We start from the raw sequence: 14,993 nt of genomic DNA, 5'->3' as shown, positions 1-14,993 counted from the left end.
CCTATTTAGGATCCTCTGCTGCACAATTTTAGTAACCCCCAAAGTGACACAGCCCACCAGCTTCTCGGAGCAGTGTGGCAGCCACGCATTCATCCACTCGAGCAGGACCAGGTTCAGAGATGAGGAACCCTGTCTCTGCTTGGTTTGCTGTGTTGGACCCATCAGAAGGCGCTGAAGAGGTAAGTCTCATCAGGCCCCTTCCTTCCTTCTTGGGTTGAAAATGATTTTAGGCCGGGCGCGGTGGCTCACACCTGTAATCCCAGCACTTTGGGAGGCCGAGGCGGGAGGATCTCGAGGTCAGGAGCTCAAGACCAGTCTGGTCAACATAGTGAAACCCCGTCTCTACTAAAAATACAAAAAGTTAGCCAGGTGTGGTGGTGTGCGCCTGTAATCCCAGCTACTCGGGAGGCTGAGGCAGGAGAATCGCGTGAACCCAGGAGGCGGAGGTTGTAGTGAGCCGAGATTGCTCCATTGCACTCACCCAGGCAACAGAGCGAGACTGTAACAAAAAGAAAAAGAAAAAGAAAAAGAGAAAAAGGGGAAGGGGGGGAGGGGAGGGGAGGTGATGATTTCAAATGGATGGACTCCCTGCCTCTCTTCCTCCCCTGTTCTTCCATCGGATTCTGATCTTGAATTGCTTCTATGTTAGGGAAACCCAAGGGCCACAACTTGTCAACTTTGGACGTCCTTTTTGTTACCAGCCTAAAAATATCCTTCCCTTTAACCAACTTTCAATAGGGTAAATCCGGAGAGTCTCCTCTTTGGAACTCCCCAGATAAACTAAGCCTTGTGCCAGCATAGTCGGGAGCAGAACTGTGAATGTTTATTCCCTCCCTGACTGTCTCACCCCTCCTCCTACCCCTTGTTTGTGAGTTTGATTTGCCAGAGGCTCTGGGCTGAAAGCAGGTGATGTACAGGACTTGTGATGGAGCAGGTGCGGCTGCTGTCATCAGACCCAGCTACATAATTTGCGGGGCCCAGGGCACAGTGAACCTGGAGAGGCCCTTGTTCAGCTGTGCATTACACTTCAGGACTTGGGGCCCCATGTGACTGCAGGGGTCCGTGTGCCTGCCTTGCTGGACCTGCCTGTCTTGATACCTTGTACATGCGCTGGACCTGCTGGGAGAGTCTCGGAGCATCTTCGGAGCACCCCAGCTCTCCCCATGCTACAGGAAAGAGAAGCTTACACCTTGGGTGCCTTTTCACCCAGATTCAGGGATGAGGGCCCAGGACATCACAGCTCAGGCATCAGAGGCCAAGCACAAGTGGCCCTCCCGTTTCCAAGCTTGTTCCTCAGGCTGTAGAATGTGCTATTGGACTTCATAGCACCTGGATCATAACAGTCTATGGGTACTTGGAGGGAGGGGCACAATGTCTCTTCCCGCAAAATTTTGTGAGTTCTTAGCTTTTTCTTTAGAAGAGGTCAAAAACCGGCCACTTTGGTAGATGCCACCTGATGACCCGGCAGGGGCAGCTGTGTCTGGATTTCTTCCTCACAAGGACCCAGCTCCTGTAGTCAGGGAGGCCAGAGAGTTGACATGAGGGGAAGAAAGCCCCCTATTGGCAATTCTCTTTCCACTCCTTTTATGCCCAGAGGTTGGGAGGCCTCGCTTCCACCCCCACCGCCAGCTCAGCCTTGGGGGGCTTCTCTCAGGATGGCCACGCCACCCCGCCTTCTGATGACTGATGGACACTAATGGTTTCCATGAGCAACTTGCCAAACAAATAAGAGACATGTCAGTAGATAGAGCCCCGGGTCCACACTTTGCCTCAGTGACCACTTTTTGGAGAACAAGGACCGAAACTTCTGGGCTGACGAAGCAGCTCTCCAGCCTTGCTCTCCGCTCAGACAGTCATACGGGATTCCATGGCCACCTCAGTGCTTCCGGGAATGGTCATGGAAGCTGCTGGAAGTCAGGAGGCAGCTGCTGTGACTTCCCCTTGCCCACGTGGCACCCTCGGAATGTGGTGCCACTGAGTATGAAGAGAGTTGGGCAAGCTCATCTGAGGGCCCTGTGCCAAGGGCCCCCAGCAAGGGCCTGTCAGGCCCAAGCCCACAATGCCGGACCCTGTTCTTACCAGAGAAGGAGGCCATGGTGTGGGTCCGAAGGCCATGACAAGCACTCAGAGGGGCCGCAGGGAGCGAGAAGCCCTCCTCTAGTTACAAAACCACGTCCTGGGGGGCCACTTCTGCTTTTGGTTCCTCATTTGACTAAGAAGAGTTTTGTTAGCAGAAAACCTTTTCAGACATCTTTGGAAGTCACATTGTAGAACTCCTGATGCATGCGCCAAGTGGAATTTTCCTTTGGGGCATCTTCTAGAAAGATCCCTCCTTCTTTCTCTGCAAAAGGGAACTGTCCCTCCGAAAGGGCCTGGGCCTTTGGGAAAAGGGGTTTAGAAAGCCAGGCGCTGGCACCCTTCTGTGGGGGCGGTGGCCGCATCCCCGGGTGCCTTCCTAGGGGAGGCCTGAGCCCAGATGTGAAGCTGGGGCCTCTCTCCAGGGCTCAGGGCCCCAGGAACCCAGGGTCAAGGGGTCCCATGAGCCTGCGGCCCCCCACCCCGAAGCCAGGAACCCCGGCAAAGAGGTCCAGTTGGACAGTCCCGCGCTCAGGGCGGTCACTAGCCCGCGGCGGCCGGCGGCGGGGTCCGGCCTGGGGTCTGCCCGGTGACCTCGCGCCTGGCCCGCGAGTTCAGGCACCCCGGAGCCAGGGAGGGAGCGGGGCGCGGCGCCGGGCGGGGCGGACAGGGGTCACCGGGCGGGGCAGGAGCCGCGATGGGACAGCCCCGCCCCGGGGGAGTGTCCCGGCCCGGCCGCCGCAGCCTTAAGGGCCGGGCGGGGCAGGGGCCCAAAGTGCGGGGTCGGCCGGGTGCGGGGCCGAGGCCGAGGTCGGGATCAGAGCGGGAGCCGGCGAGGGATCTGGGACTCGGAGCGGGATCCGGAGCAGGACCCAGGAGCCGGCGTGGGGCCATGGCGAGGCGCGGGCCAGGGTGGCGACCGCTGCTGCTGCTCGTGCTGCTGACAGGCGCGGCGCAGGGCGGCCTCTACTTCCGCCCGGGACAGACCTGCTACCGGCCTCTGCAGGGGGACTGGTTGGCTCCGCTGGGGCGCAGGTGGGCGCCGGCGGGAGGCAGCCTTGGGGGGACGGGAGGCCCATCTCCCGGGCCAGATGCGCGCTCTGCCTCCTGGGGGCCTCGCCACCAGGCCTTGGAAGGTCAGATCCAGCCGCTTCATTTTGGGGGTCGCTCCTTCTCTTCCACATCCAGGGTGAGCCCTGATGTTTGTGGGGTTGGACAAGCCCCACCTGGCCAGAAAGTCAGGCCAGCCCCACCTCCTCGGCCTCTGGGGGTAGCCCTCATGGCGTGGCATGGCTGGGGGAGCACCCCGATTCCCTCCTTTCGGGGGTGCCCTGCCTCCTTCACATTCTGAGAGCGCTGGGGCCTCCTAGTGTGAGGTGGGTCCACACCTGGCTCACCTCTGGTGACTGTGGCCTCACTTCCATGCCCTCAGGTGTTGGGAAGGGCGGGAGGGCCCTACCCAGGGCTTCCTGGGCTCATGGCCCCCCGGGGCCCCAGCACTGATCTGGTTAGGAATGGTCTCTTCTCAGCACATACCCCCGGCCTCATGAGTACCTGTCCCCAGCGGATCTGCCCAAGAGCTGGGACTGGCGCAACGTGAATGGTGTCAACTATGCCAGCATCACCCGGAACCAGCACATCCCCCAATACTGCGGCTCCTGCTGGGCTCACGCCAGCACCAGCGCTATGGCGGGTGAGTGGCCGCCCTTTGACTGTGGGCCAGGAAAGCCCATTCCGGCTGCCTCTTTATCAGCCCAGGCAGCTCAGCCCGCGATTCCAGGGGCCTGTGATTCAAGGCCAGGTCAGCCTGGGCTGGGGGGCTAAGGCCGAGGGGCGCAGGCCTTTGCCCTCTGCTGAGGTGACCCAAGCTGGGTCATTCTGGGGCCTTTGGGCGATAGGCAGGACTAGGACTGAAGCCCAGTGACAAGTGACTGCCAGGTGCCCTCTCTTCCCCCAAAGCTTGTGACCTCAGCCATTGGGATAGAAACAGAAATGCAAAATCGGAGTCCCCAGGCTGTATTTGAGGACACAGAAGTAAACTACTTCTCAGCACAGATGAAAACCTGTCCTGGGCTTGGAATATTGGGTGAGGCTTGTTGGCTACAGCCCATGGCCTAACCTGGTCACTACCCCCAGCCTGGTGGGTTTCTATCTTAGGCTTTTGGCTGCAGTGGGGTAGGAAGGCTCTCAGCAAAGAGGAAGCGGAAGCTGAGGCCCACCCTATCAACGAGGCTGCTGCGCCCTGCTTTGGGAGAGAAGGCAGGAGAAGAGACAGCTGCAAACCAGCCCCAGGCCCACCCCACAGCATTTGGGAGGGACTCTGCTATCCCCTCTCCAGTCACAGCACAGGGTCCAGGAGCCTGGATTTCCCCTGGAGATGGGACTTGCGTGGGCTGGGAGTTTGGCCCATGAGCGCTGTAGTGCTGCTGCCTCCTCGCTGGCCTTGGTCCTCATGGGCCAGGCCTGCTGTACACCCATGTGAAAAAGATCGACTCCAGTGTGGCTGCCGCTGTGGGCCAAGGCTGGGGGACACGCGCTTGTGTGTGCTCCATCTCACTGACGCCTCCTCAATGCCATGATTGCTTTCAGTTTGCAGATGAGGAAACAAGCTTTTTGCAGAGATTGGGAGGCTTGAGCGTAGTGTGAGTGACAGCTGAGATTTGAGCCCGGAAGCCTGGGCTTTGTGCCAGGATGTCTGATGGGCTCTGTCTTGTGAATGAGGGGTTCTCACTCTGGGGGTAGGGTCTGGACCCCGGAGCCAGCAAACTGAAGCTGCGGCATCTGTGGCACCTCCCCCGGGGGCTGGAACACACTTCTGACCGCTCAAAGTGCCCTTTGATGTGGATGGAGCTGGAAGGTCTGGGAGACCTTGGGCGGGCTGCAGGGTGTGGGTGGGGCTAGAGGCAGCCCAGCTAGAGGGCTAGAGGCAGAGGACTGGGCAGAGTCCAGGGGAAGTGCCCAGGCCTGGCACCTGCTGAGGAAGTGAAAGAGGCTTTGAGGGTGGGGTGAGGGTGAGGGGAGGATAGAAAGATCACCAGGGGCCTGTGGGAAGCCTTGAACTCTTTGAGAGGGAGTCAGGTGACAAGATGTGCGTCTGCGAAGGACTGCAGGTAGGAAGCAGATGGCTTTCAGGTGGGTGTGGGACCCTGGCCAGGGGTCAGCCCTGCCGCATTTCCCCAGGGGACTCTCTCTCTGGGCGGATGACTGCTTCACCCCACTTTCTCCTGAAACCTCCTTCTCAGTGCACCCAGAACCAGGCCCTTGCGTCCTCTCACTGAGGAATAGAAGCCACCAGAAGGGGACTTCCACGGGGCCCTGGCCATCTGCCAGCCAAGGCGGCAGGTCCTCCATTTGTCTTCCCTCCTCTCCCCTAGGATCAAATGGCTTGACCCCTCACTGAGCCCATCCCTTCCCACTCAGATAAGCTCTCCCACCTGGAACAAAGGAACACAAAGCCCCCGGTCCCACCCCGCCCCAATTGCTGGCTCCCTGGGGAAGTATCTGGAGTCCCTCTACTTCCTCTTCTCTACCCTTGAACCCACTCCAGCCTCAGTCCCACCTCTGCCACTCCACCAGCACTGTTCTTGCCACAGCTACCTGGGGCCCACTGTGAAGCATTCTCCTGATCACGTCTCCCCAGGATGCTTCCCTCTCCTGCACCACACTCCCTGCCTGCACCTCCCTGGCCCATCCTTCCCCTCTCCACAGCTGTCTCCTCAGAGTTCTGAGTGTCAGCTACCCTAGGACCAACTCTTCACCTGAACTCACTTTTTCTTCTGCCTGCCCACTTGCCCGCTGGCCCAGGCACCTGACGCCTCCCGCCTCAGACCTTGAGGTCTGGATGGCTCCTTCCACCGCTGTGACCCGAGAGCCCATTTCTTCCCCAGTCCTCCCTGGCTGTCCTTCCGGCTATGCAGGCAAAAGCCTGGACTGGCACACGACTCCTCTGTTTTCTGTGCCTCATATAATCCACCCACAAGTCTTGTCGCTTCTACCTTTGAAGCAGATGCAGAAATCACGCACCGCCCACCTCCTCCTCCAGGTGTAACCACACCGCCCCGCCGCCAACTGCCCTCACTGGTCTCCTGGCCTCTGCCCCTCTGGTCACAGTGAGCCTGTGAAAACCCATCAGATCATGTTCTTTGGCTTGAAACCCTCTCAGGATGGCACTCAGATAAAAGACAGAACCCTCTGGTCTTCAAGAGCCTTCACCATCGGGCTCCCTCCCAGGACCCCTCTTGCTCCCCTGCTCCTACCGAGGGTGGAGCGGGGTGGTAGCTTCTCCCGCCAGGCACCTCCTCTCTCCCTGAGGTCCCTCCCTCCTATGGATGTCACCTCAGCGGGGTCTTCCTCAGCCACCGTACGCATATGACACCCCACTTCCTGAATTATCTCCCCGTTTTATTTTTCTTCTTGGCACTGTATGCTTTGCACGGTTACAGATGCTCCTTGACTTAACAGTGGGGTCATGTCCCGACAACCCCATCATAAGTTGAAAACGCCGTAGGTGGAGAATGCATTTGACACACCCAACTTCCTGCACACCCTAGCTTGGCCTGGTCTGCGTTAAACGTATTCAGGACACTTGTGTCAGCCCACATTTGGGTGTGAGTAATAAGCCCATTGCTGGATGGGGCTGGTGGGATGAAGGATTGAGTCTGGCCATGGGAAAAGCTTGTGCACACCTCAGTGAGCTGGTTAGGCCGGGTCCAGATGCTTCAGGCAGGCATGGACGGAGAGGCGAGAACTGAAACTGCTCATCCATCCGAGCTCTGCCTCTGGGCCAGGACTGCTGTCGCCAGGTTGGGTTGGGCAGAGAAGGGAAGGGCTCCGGGCAGGCCATGGGATACCCTGCACTGCCAAGTGGAACCCCAGAAGCCCAGGCAGGAGGTACTTCCAGAAGGATGGAGCGACCACTGTGCTGACTGTTGCCGGAGAGTGGTCGGCTCGGATGACGGAGAAGTGGCCATTAGCAAGAGAGAAAGGGCTGAAGAGGAGCGGGGCAGTAGAGGTCAGGGCACTGTCTCAAACCATTGAGTAAAGCAGAAAACCATGACAGGGAGTGGGAGGGGCTGGGGGCTCACGCTGGTGTTGTGAGAAAGGCAAGTCTGAGGTGTGCAGATCCGCTTAGAGGGGGCGTGGCTGACAAGGGGGAGGGGAGGAGGAGAGCTGGAGGGAGCCAAGTCCTTGGAAGTAAACAGGATGGAACCTAAGGTGGCTTGGTCGGGTGGGAGGGGACAAACCAGCCACTGGCTGCTCCAGGAAGAGCGTTTGGGGTGCAGAGCATGGGCAGGCTGGGTGGCGGCAGGATGGAGGTGCGCTTTGGGACTTTTCAGTGATGTGTGAAGCAAAGTCACCAGAGCAGGGCCAGTTCCAGAAGGCCCCTGGCTGGGCGACCGGGAGGAGGCCAGGTGGAAGAGCAGACTGTGGGGCAGTGTGGGAAAGTCTGGAAGGTAACAGGAGATGGAGGGGATGTGCAGGCCCAGAGGGGGCTGCCAATGGGCAGAGGAACCCCCTGCTCACTGTGCCCTGGGGGAGGGACAGGTGAGGCTGCCAGAAGGGTTCTGACTTGGAGGTAGGGTCAGGAGATGAGGCCTGAGGCAGGTGCAGGGGTGTGTGGCTGTGAAGTCATTGTCCTGGGAGGGCAGAGAGTGAGATGACCCTGAATGAGGGCCTGGGTTTCCTTGTAGGATCTGTTTTATTGCATTTGTGCATGAGAAGGGAAGCAGGTCCCTTGGTGACCAACCTCTCCTGTCCTTGGCTGCACCTTGGGATTCAGAGCCCAGGCACCTGGGCAGTGAGGGCATGGTCAGCCAGCCACTGGGAGCCCTCTGCATCCCCCCGTGCCTTCAGAGCTGGGTCCCTGCTGGCCTTCCCCAGCCCTTGGTACTGCATCTGGCCCCTCACTGGGGCTCATGCAGCTCCCTGGGCTATACTCATTTACAGAGCTGACGCTTTGGCCCCCTGTCCACGAGGGCAGGGACGGTTTCTCCTGGCTGGCTTTGGGGCGTGGCCCACTTGGCACGGGTGGCAGAGTCTCTGTCCATTCAGCCCTACATTCAGCAGGTACTTCTCTGGTGTCTGCAGGGCCAGAGGCTGGTGACTGCCTGGCCCTGGCCCTGCTGTCGTGGCATTTGTAGTAGGAGGTGTGGCAGACAGGACAGTGCCCAAAGAAGGCCAGGGCACTCTCTGCAGAGCGACGTCTGAGCAGAGACCTCCGTGAAGAGGTCAGCAGGGAGAGGGAGACACAGGCAGCTGGGCAGAGCCGAAGGCAGGCCAGGCTGGGCAGAGCCTGCATCCCACCCCAGGCATCCAGGCCCATTTGGGGAAGTAGGTGGAGGGCGGCTGAGTGCTGACTGGCAGGTGCTGACTGTTGCAGATCGGATCAACATCAAGAGGAAGGGAGCGTGGCCCTCCACCCTCCTGTCCGTGCAGCACGTCCTCGACTGTGCTAACGCTGGCTCCTGTGAAGGGGGCAATGACCTGCCCGTGTGGGACTACGCCCACCGACACGGCATCCCCGACGAGACCTGCAACAACTACCAGGCCAAGGACCAGGGTAGGCTGCTGCCCACGCCCCCACCCCACCCTCCCGCCCTCTACGCCATCTTCCACGGGGACTCGTGGCTGAGGGCCCAGCCCAATCCCGCGCTCCTCACATTGGCTGGTGGCTGGGGAGCTGTGGGAGGGCAGAGGTCGCAGCCCCCAGCCACCAGCCAATGATGCTCTTGACCGTGAGGGGCAGTGTTCACAGCACCTGCTCCAGCCTCTCCCTGCAGAAGCCCCTCTGCTACCGTGCACCTGCTTGGGCTGGGGACCAGAAAACTGGACCCCGTAGTCCCTGCTGAGAAGGTCAGCGAAAAAGCCTGGTGCAGGAGTGGGCTGAAGAGCATCCTTGGCCATGCGCGGTGGCTCACGCCTGTAATCTCAGCACTTTGGGAAGCCAAGACAGGCAGATCACTTGAGGTCTGAAGTTCAAGACCAGCCTGGCCAACACGGTGAAATCCTTTCCCTACTAAAAACACAAAAATTAGCCGGGTATGGTGGTGCATGCCTGTAATCCCAGCTATTCAGGCAGCTGAGGCAGGAGCATCGCTTGACCCGGGAGGCAGTGGTTGCAGTGAGCCAAGATCGCGCCACTGCACTCTAGCCTGGGTGACAGAGCACGACTACATCTCAAAAAAAATTCCTGTCCCCATGTCTCCAGCCTTGTGGAAGTGTCTTGCTCCTGTGCCCCTTTGGCTGGGTCTGGATATGGTGTTTGGGTTCTGACATGCTGGCATGTTGGTGGCTTTTTGGGCCTTTGTAGGGGAGAGGTGTAGGGGGCTTTGTGGAGGGAGAGTTCATTTTCCAGGAGCTTTGGTGGAGAGCAGGTGGGGAGGTGCTGCCCCAAGCTGGAAGCAGCCATTGGCTTGGTTCCTGTTCTGGCGACCCAGGGCCCAGGTCCCCCACATTCAGGTGTGTCTGCGGCCAAGGGGGTGCTGTGTGGATGAGCAGACCCAAGCTAGCCTGGAATCCCTGTAGCTGGCATTCCTTTCAGGCTGCTCCCGTTGGAAACAGAAGGAAAGGAAAGCCCAGACCCTAATCCCATAATTGGTAGGTTTTGTTTGTTTTTGAGATGGAGTTTCGCTCTTGTTGCCCAGGCTGGAGTGCAATGGCACGATCTCTGCTCACTGCAAACTCAGCCTCCCGGGTTTGAGTGATTCTCCTGCCTCAGCCTCCCGAGTAGCTGGGATTACAGGCATGTGCCACCACACCTGGCTAATTTTGTATTTTTTAGTAGAGACGGGGTTTCTCTATGTTGGTCAGGCTGGTCTCAAACTCCCGACCTCAGGTGATCCGCCCACCTCGGCCTCCCAAAGTGCTGGGATTATAGGCATGAGCCACCGGGCCCAGCCATAATTGGTAGTTTTAAGCCACCTGACTCAGATCTCCCTCACAGTCAGAGCAGAGAGCTGGGAAAGGCCAACAGCTGCTGCTTGCTTTGCTGTTTCCCCCCTGCCCCAGGCTATATAGGCTGGCCCCAGCGCCCTGTGCACTCTGACGTGGCACAAGGTCCTCTGGGCACCACCCTCTGCCAACGGGGCTCCCTTGCCTTGCCTCTCAGGCCTTATTGTTCAGCCAGAAAGAATTCTCCTGGACTGACTGAGTCCTTTGAGAAGGGGGACAGATGAAGGCACAGAGGGAAGGGCGGTCAGACGGCTCTGAAGCAGGAAGCGGGTATCAGGTGGTCTCCAGGGCCACGCCCACCCCACTCCACCCCCAACTGTTCTCACCCAGCCGAGGCCAGGCCCCTTGACCCCACCCAGCCTGACAGGAGCAGATGGAGCTCATCAGAAACGTGATTGTGTGACTGGTGACCGCGGTGGCTCACACCTGTAATCCCAGAGCTTTGGGAGGCTGAGGTGGGCGGATCACTTAAGACCAGGAGTTCGAGACCAGCCTGGCCAACATGGTGAAATCCTGTCCCTACTAAAAATACAAAAATTAGCCGAGCGTGGTGGCGTGTGCTTGTAATCCCAGCTACTTAGGAGGCTGAGGCAGGAGAATCACTTGAACCCAAGAGGTGGAGCTTGCAGTAAGCCAGGATCATACCACTGAACTCCAGCCTGGGTGACAGAGTGAGACTCAGTCTCAAAAAAAAAAAAAAAAAAAAACTGATTGCGATAAATGGTCTTGTCTTTGTAGTGTTAGCAAAATGTGGCCACAAATCCACCATTTTCCCGTAGTACTGGGCACTGGGCCCTTGGTGTGCAAGGGACAAATTGAACCAGTGTCCGAGCCTCAAGGTGCTCATGTTCCTGGGGGAAGAATCGGACAGACTGGTAACTATGACAGGTCACACGAAAGCAGCGAATGGCAGGCCGACGGCCGCTGTGTGGATGGAGTGAAAAGTGGGAACACAGCGACTCTGAGCTTGCAAACCAAGAGCTGTACTTTTTATTTTCTTCTTTTTTTTTAATTAATTAAAAATTTTTTTTTCTGTAGAGATAGGGTCTCGCTCTGTTGTCCAGGCTGGTCTCAGACTCCTGGCCTCAAGCCATCCTCCTGCCTTGGCCTCCCAAAGTGCTGGGATTACAGGTGTGAGCCACCACCCCTGTCCTCTTCCTTTCCTTTTTTTTTTTTTTAGAGACAGAGTCTCGCTCTTGTCGCCCAGGCTGGAGTGCAGTGGCGTAATCCAGGCTCACTGCAACCTCCACCTCCTGGGTTCAAGCAATTCTCCTGCCTTAGCCTCCCGAGTAGCTGGAATGACAGTCATGCACCACCACCACGGCTGGCTAATTTTTGTACTTTTAGAAGAGACAGGGTTTCACCATGTTGGCCAGGCTGGCCTCGAACTCCTGACCTCAGGTGATCCACCCACCTCGGCCTCACAAAGTACTGGGATTGCAGGTGCCTGGCCCTCTTTATTTTATTTTATTTTTTTAAGCCTAATTCTTGATAACCTCTTAGGTCGAAATAACCAGAATTTTTTTTTTTTTCTGTACCCTCAGCGTGGGCACAGAAGAAAATGCTTTTCTGTTGTTACTCAACGTATTGGCCTCTTTATTCACCAGCCAGCAATAGAGACATTTTATTAAGTGCCAATCATTTGATTATGCTCCATTTTCAGCCAGAAAGTATTGTGGAAAGGTCCTTCTTCTCCAGCCATTAGACAGAAAAAGGCGAACTCCTGGGTGCCTACTATGTGCTAATTAATGCCTGTCTCTTTCATTCTCTGCCAAAGCCTGGGGAAGGGCTTTTCATAACTCCCCGGCAGCTGAAAGAAGAGCGTCATTAAGCAGCACCCAATGGCAAGATGATTTCTGTTCTTAGCTGCTCAGTGGTAGGCTGCATGAGGAGCGTGGAGAGTGGGCTTGGCGGGCTTGTCGGTGGGTTAATGAGGAGACGGCCTCATGCTGACTTTTCTTGCTCTCCCCCAGAGTGTGACAAGTTCAACCAATGTGGGACATGCAATGAATTCAAAGACTGCCACGCCATCCGGAACTACACCCTCTGGAGAGTGGGAGACTACGGCTCCCTCTCTGGGAGGGAGAAGATGATGGCAGAAATCTATGCAAATGGTCCCATCAGGTGAGGAGAGGTCCGTGGGTGAGGAGAGGTCCGTGGGTGAGGAGAGGTTTGCAGGTGAGGAGAGGTCCGCGGATGAGGAGAGGTCCACGGGTGAGGAGAGATCCGCGGGTGACAGCGCCCGTGTGGGCTCATGCAGGTGCACGTGTTTCCGTCCTTTGCCGCCTTCCTTCTGGCCGGTTGTATTCAGTAGGCTCGAGACAGCCACATCATTTCCCCTCTAAGAGCTTCCGTTTTCTCAGAGGTAAAGCTGAGCTGATGGCAAGTCTGCCGTGTGGACGGCTGTGCAGAATGCGGGTGGGGCGCTCCCCCAAGCTGTACTGAGGGCAGTGTGTTGGGGGCAGTTTCACATAGTTTCATTCACTATGTGAATAACAGAAGTTTCTCCAGAACCGTCGGATATACATTATCTGAGTTGGGTTTACATAACTTTTTCATCATATCAGAGTTTGTTTTTTTATTTTTATTTTTTATTATTATTATTTTTTTAAACAAAGTCTCACTCTGTCACCCAGGCTGGAGTGCAGTGGTGTGATCTTGGCTCACTGTAGCCTTGACCGTCCAGGCTCAAGCGATCCTCCTGCCTTAGCCCCCTCCACCGAATAGCTGGGATTACTGGCGCACACCACCACACCCAGCTAATTTTTGTATTTTTTGTAGAGGTGGGGGTTTTGCCATCTTGCCCAGGCTGGTCTTGAACTCCTGGACTCAAGCGATCCACCTGCCTCGGCCTCCCAAGTTGCTGGGATTACAGGTGTGAACCACTGTGCCCGGCCATAGCAGATTATTCCTTTTTTTTTTTTTTTTTTTTTTTTTTTTTGAGACGGAGTCTCACTCTGTCGCCCAGGCTGGAGTGCAGTGGCCGGATCTCAGCTCACTGCAAGCTCCGCCTCCCGGGTTCCCACCATTCTCCTGCCTCAGCCTCCTGAGTAGCTGGGACTACAGGCGCCCGCCACCTCGCCCGGCTAGTTTTTTGTATTTTTTAGTAGAGACGGGGTTTCACCGTGTTAGCCAGGATGGTCTCGATCTCCTGACCTCGTGATCCGCCCGTCTCGGCCTCCCAAAGTGCTGGGATTACAGGCTTGAGCCACCGCGCCCGGCCCCATAGCAGATTATTTCTAATGATGGTAAATTCTCTCAACTTAAAGTGGTAATTCCTTAACTGCTTGCTCTCAGCTGTGGAATAATGGCAACAGAAAGACTGGCTAACTACACCGGAGGCATCTATGCCGAATACCAGGATGTCACCTACATAAACCATGTCATTTCCGTGGCTGGGTGGGGCATCAGCAATGGGACTGAGTACTGGATTGTCCGGAATTCATGGGGTGAACCATGGGTAAGAAGTTTGCATTTTCTTAAGGTCATTCCTAGAAAAAAGCATCCTGGTACTCCTCTCGCTTGAATGGTTCTGTTGACTTTTAGCTGAAAACCGGGGCCTTGCTGGAGGGTTCCTTGCTCCAGCTGTCTCAGCCATCTCGCCAGTGGCTTTTGGGGCCAGACCCTTCTCTGTCGTGCACGGCTGCCGCCATCCTGTGCACTTTGGGTGTTCAGCAGCATCCCTGGCCCCTCCACCCACTAGGTGACTCCCCGCAATCCCAGTGTGACCAAACTGTCTCCAGATGGTGCCTGGTGCCCTGGGGAAGTCCCTGTGAGCACTGCTGGAGAGGAGCTCTGCCACCTTCTTCCTTTACAACCAGCTCATTCTTTTTCCTATCACGGTTTTTGAGCTCCCCTAAAATACTGTGTAGGTTTTTCAAAAATACTCGAGTTGGGCCAAAAGTCCAGGGGAGATAAATCAACTGCCAGGCCTAGTCTTAGCCATTAATAATGTAAGACACAGAAATTCATTATTAGGAAATGGGGGAAAGGCGGTTCACGTGCAGGTGATGAAATGTGTTTTTTACTAGGTGACTACTAATGGGGGTAGCAGTAGGTGGCGTCGTCGCCGGTCTAGAGTCGACATGTTTTGTTACATGAATTCACTTTTGGCATAGAGGCCCTCATGTTAAACGTTAACCAAGTGAAATATTTCACAAAAGGTATTTCAGAACAGGGGTCATGGGAAAGCTGAGGGGCAGCTGAGCGGGTTGTCTGGATCCCCCAAGGTTGGCCTGAGGGATGGAGGCAGAAAGCAGGGGGCAGGGTGCTGAGAGCAGCAGAGGGAGCTGGGGATGGCTGCAGATGGGCTGACGTGCGATCCCACTTCTCACAGGGAGAGAGAGGCTGGCTGAGGATCGTGACCAGCACCTATAAGGATGGGAAGGGCGCCAGATACAACCTTGCCATCGAGGAGCTCTGTACGTTTGGGGACCCCATCGTTTAAGGCTATGTCACTAGAAGAGCCGTTTAAGGCATGGTGAGCCATGATCAGAGGGGATCCTATGGTTATGTGTGCCAGGCTGGCTGGTGCGAACGGGGTTGGCTATCAATACTGGACAGCAAGGACAGCGTAGTACTGGCTCAGAGTGTTCTTGAGGGTTGAAAATGGGGTGACTTAAAACACTTGCACAGGACACAGGATGGCTCTGCCTCACAATGATTGCAGTCAACCACCTGGTGAAGAAGTGATTTGTGACCCAGCAAACCATGGGACCTGTTTTCTTCAGTAGAGGGCTTGATCTTTTGTATTTGGCCACTGTGGGCAATCATACGGCATGTGAGAGGTGAAACAGTTCAGACGCATCACCGCTTCTTATGTCACTTTGGAATCAAGGGCTGGGGAGGGAGGGAGGGAGATGGCAATTTCAAATCGCCCAAGTGATGAATAAAGTATCTGGCTCCACACAAGACTGAGGCTGACCGTGCCTTATTCACACACAAAAACAATGTCACATCAGGACCCA

General features: G+C 56.5%; 1 protein-coding gene across 2 annotated transcripts; it reads left to right on the top strand.

Annotated features, from left to right (window-relative positions):
- The first annotated feature begins 2,848 nt into the window (after positions 1-2,848).
- CTSZ (cathepsin Z) lies at positions 2,849-14,937 on the top strand. 2 transcript variants are annotated; one of them, XM_005569466.4, is made up of 6 exons: positions 2,849-3,111; positions 3,606-3,769; positions 8,456-8,635; positions 12,000-12,150; positions 13,324-13,486; positions 14,363-14,937. In XM_005569466.4, exons 1-6 carry the CDS (start codon positions 2,969-2,971, stop codon positions 14,471-14,473), a joined length of 912 nt encoding a protein of 303 aa, XP_005569523.1. In that variant the 5' UTR covers positions 2,849-2,968; the 3' UTR covers positions 14,474-14,937. The 2 variants fall into 2 exon arrangements, with proteins under 2 accessions (XP_005569523.1, XP_073861722.1); XM_074005621.1 differs by lacking the exon at positions 13,324-13,486.
- Positions 14,938-14,993: the final 56 nt, after the last annotated feature.

The sequence above is a fragment of the Macaca fascicularis genome, chromosome 10 (assembly GCF_037993035.2).
Source record: "Macaca fascicularis isolate 582-1 chromosome 10, T2T-MFA8v1.1".
Taxonomy (NCBI): Eukaryota; Metazoa; Chordata; class Mammalia; order Primates; family Cercopithecidae; genus Macaca; species Macaca fascicularis.
Note: the sequence above shows the minus strand (reverse complement) of the source record. Positions and strands in the feature narration are given on the sequence as shown.

Bases quoted from the DNA above. Each gene is read 5' to 3' on its own strand.
- CTSZ (XM_005569466.4), top strand. From the start codon at position 2,969: ATGGCGAGGCGCGGGCCAGGGTGGCGACCGCTGCTGCTGCTCGTGCTG. The intron at 3,770-8,455 runs GTGAGTGGCCGC...TGACTGTTGCAG, and splicing joins CAGCACCAGCGCTATGGCGG to ATCGGATCAACATCAAGAGG. The intron at 13,487-14,362 runs GTAAGAAGTTTG...CACTTCTCACAG, and splicing joins ATTCATGGGGTGAACCATGG to GGAGAGAGAGGCTGGCTGAG.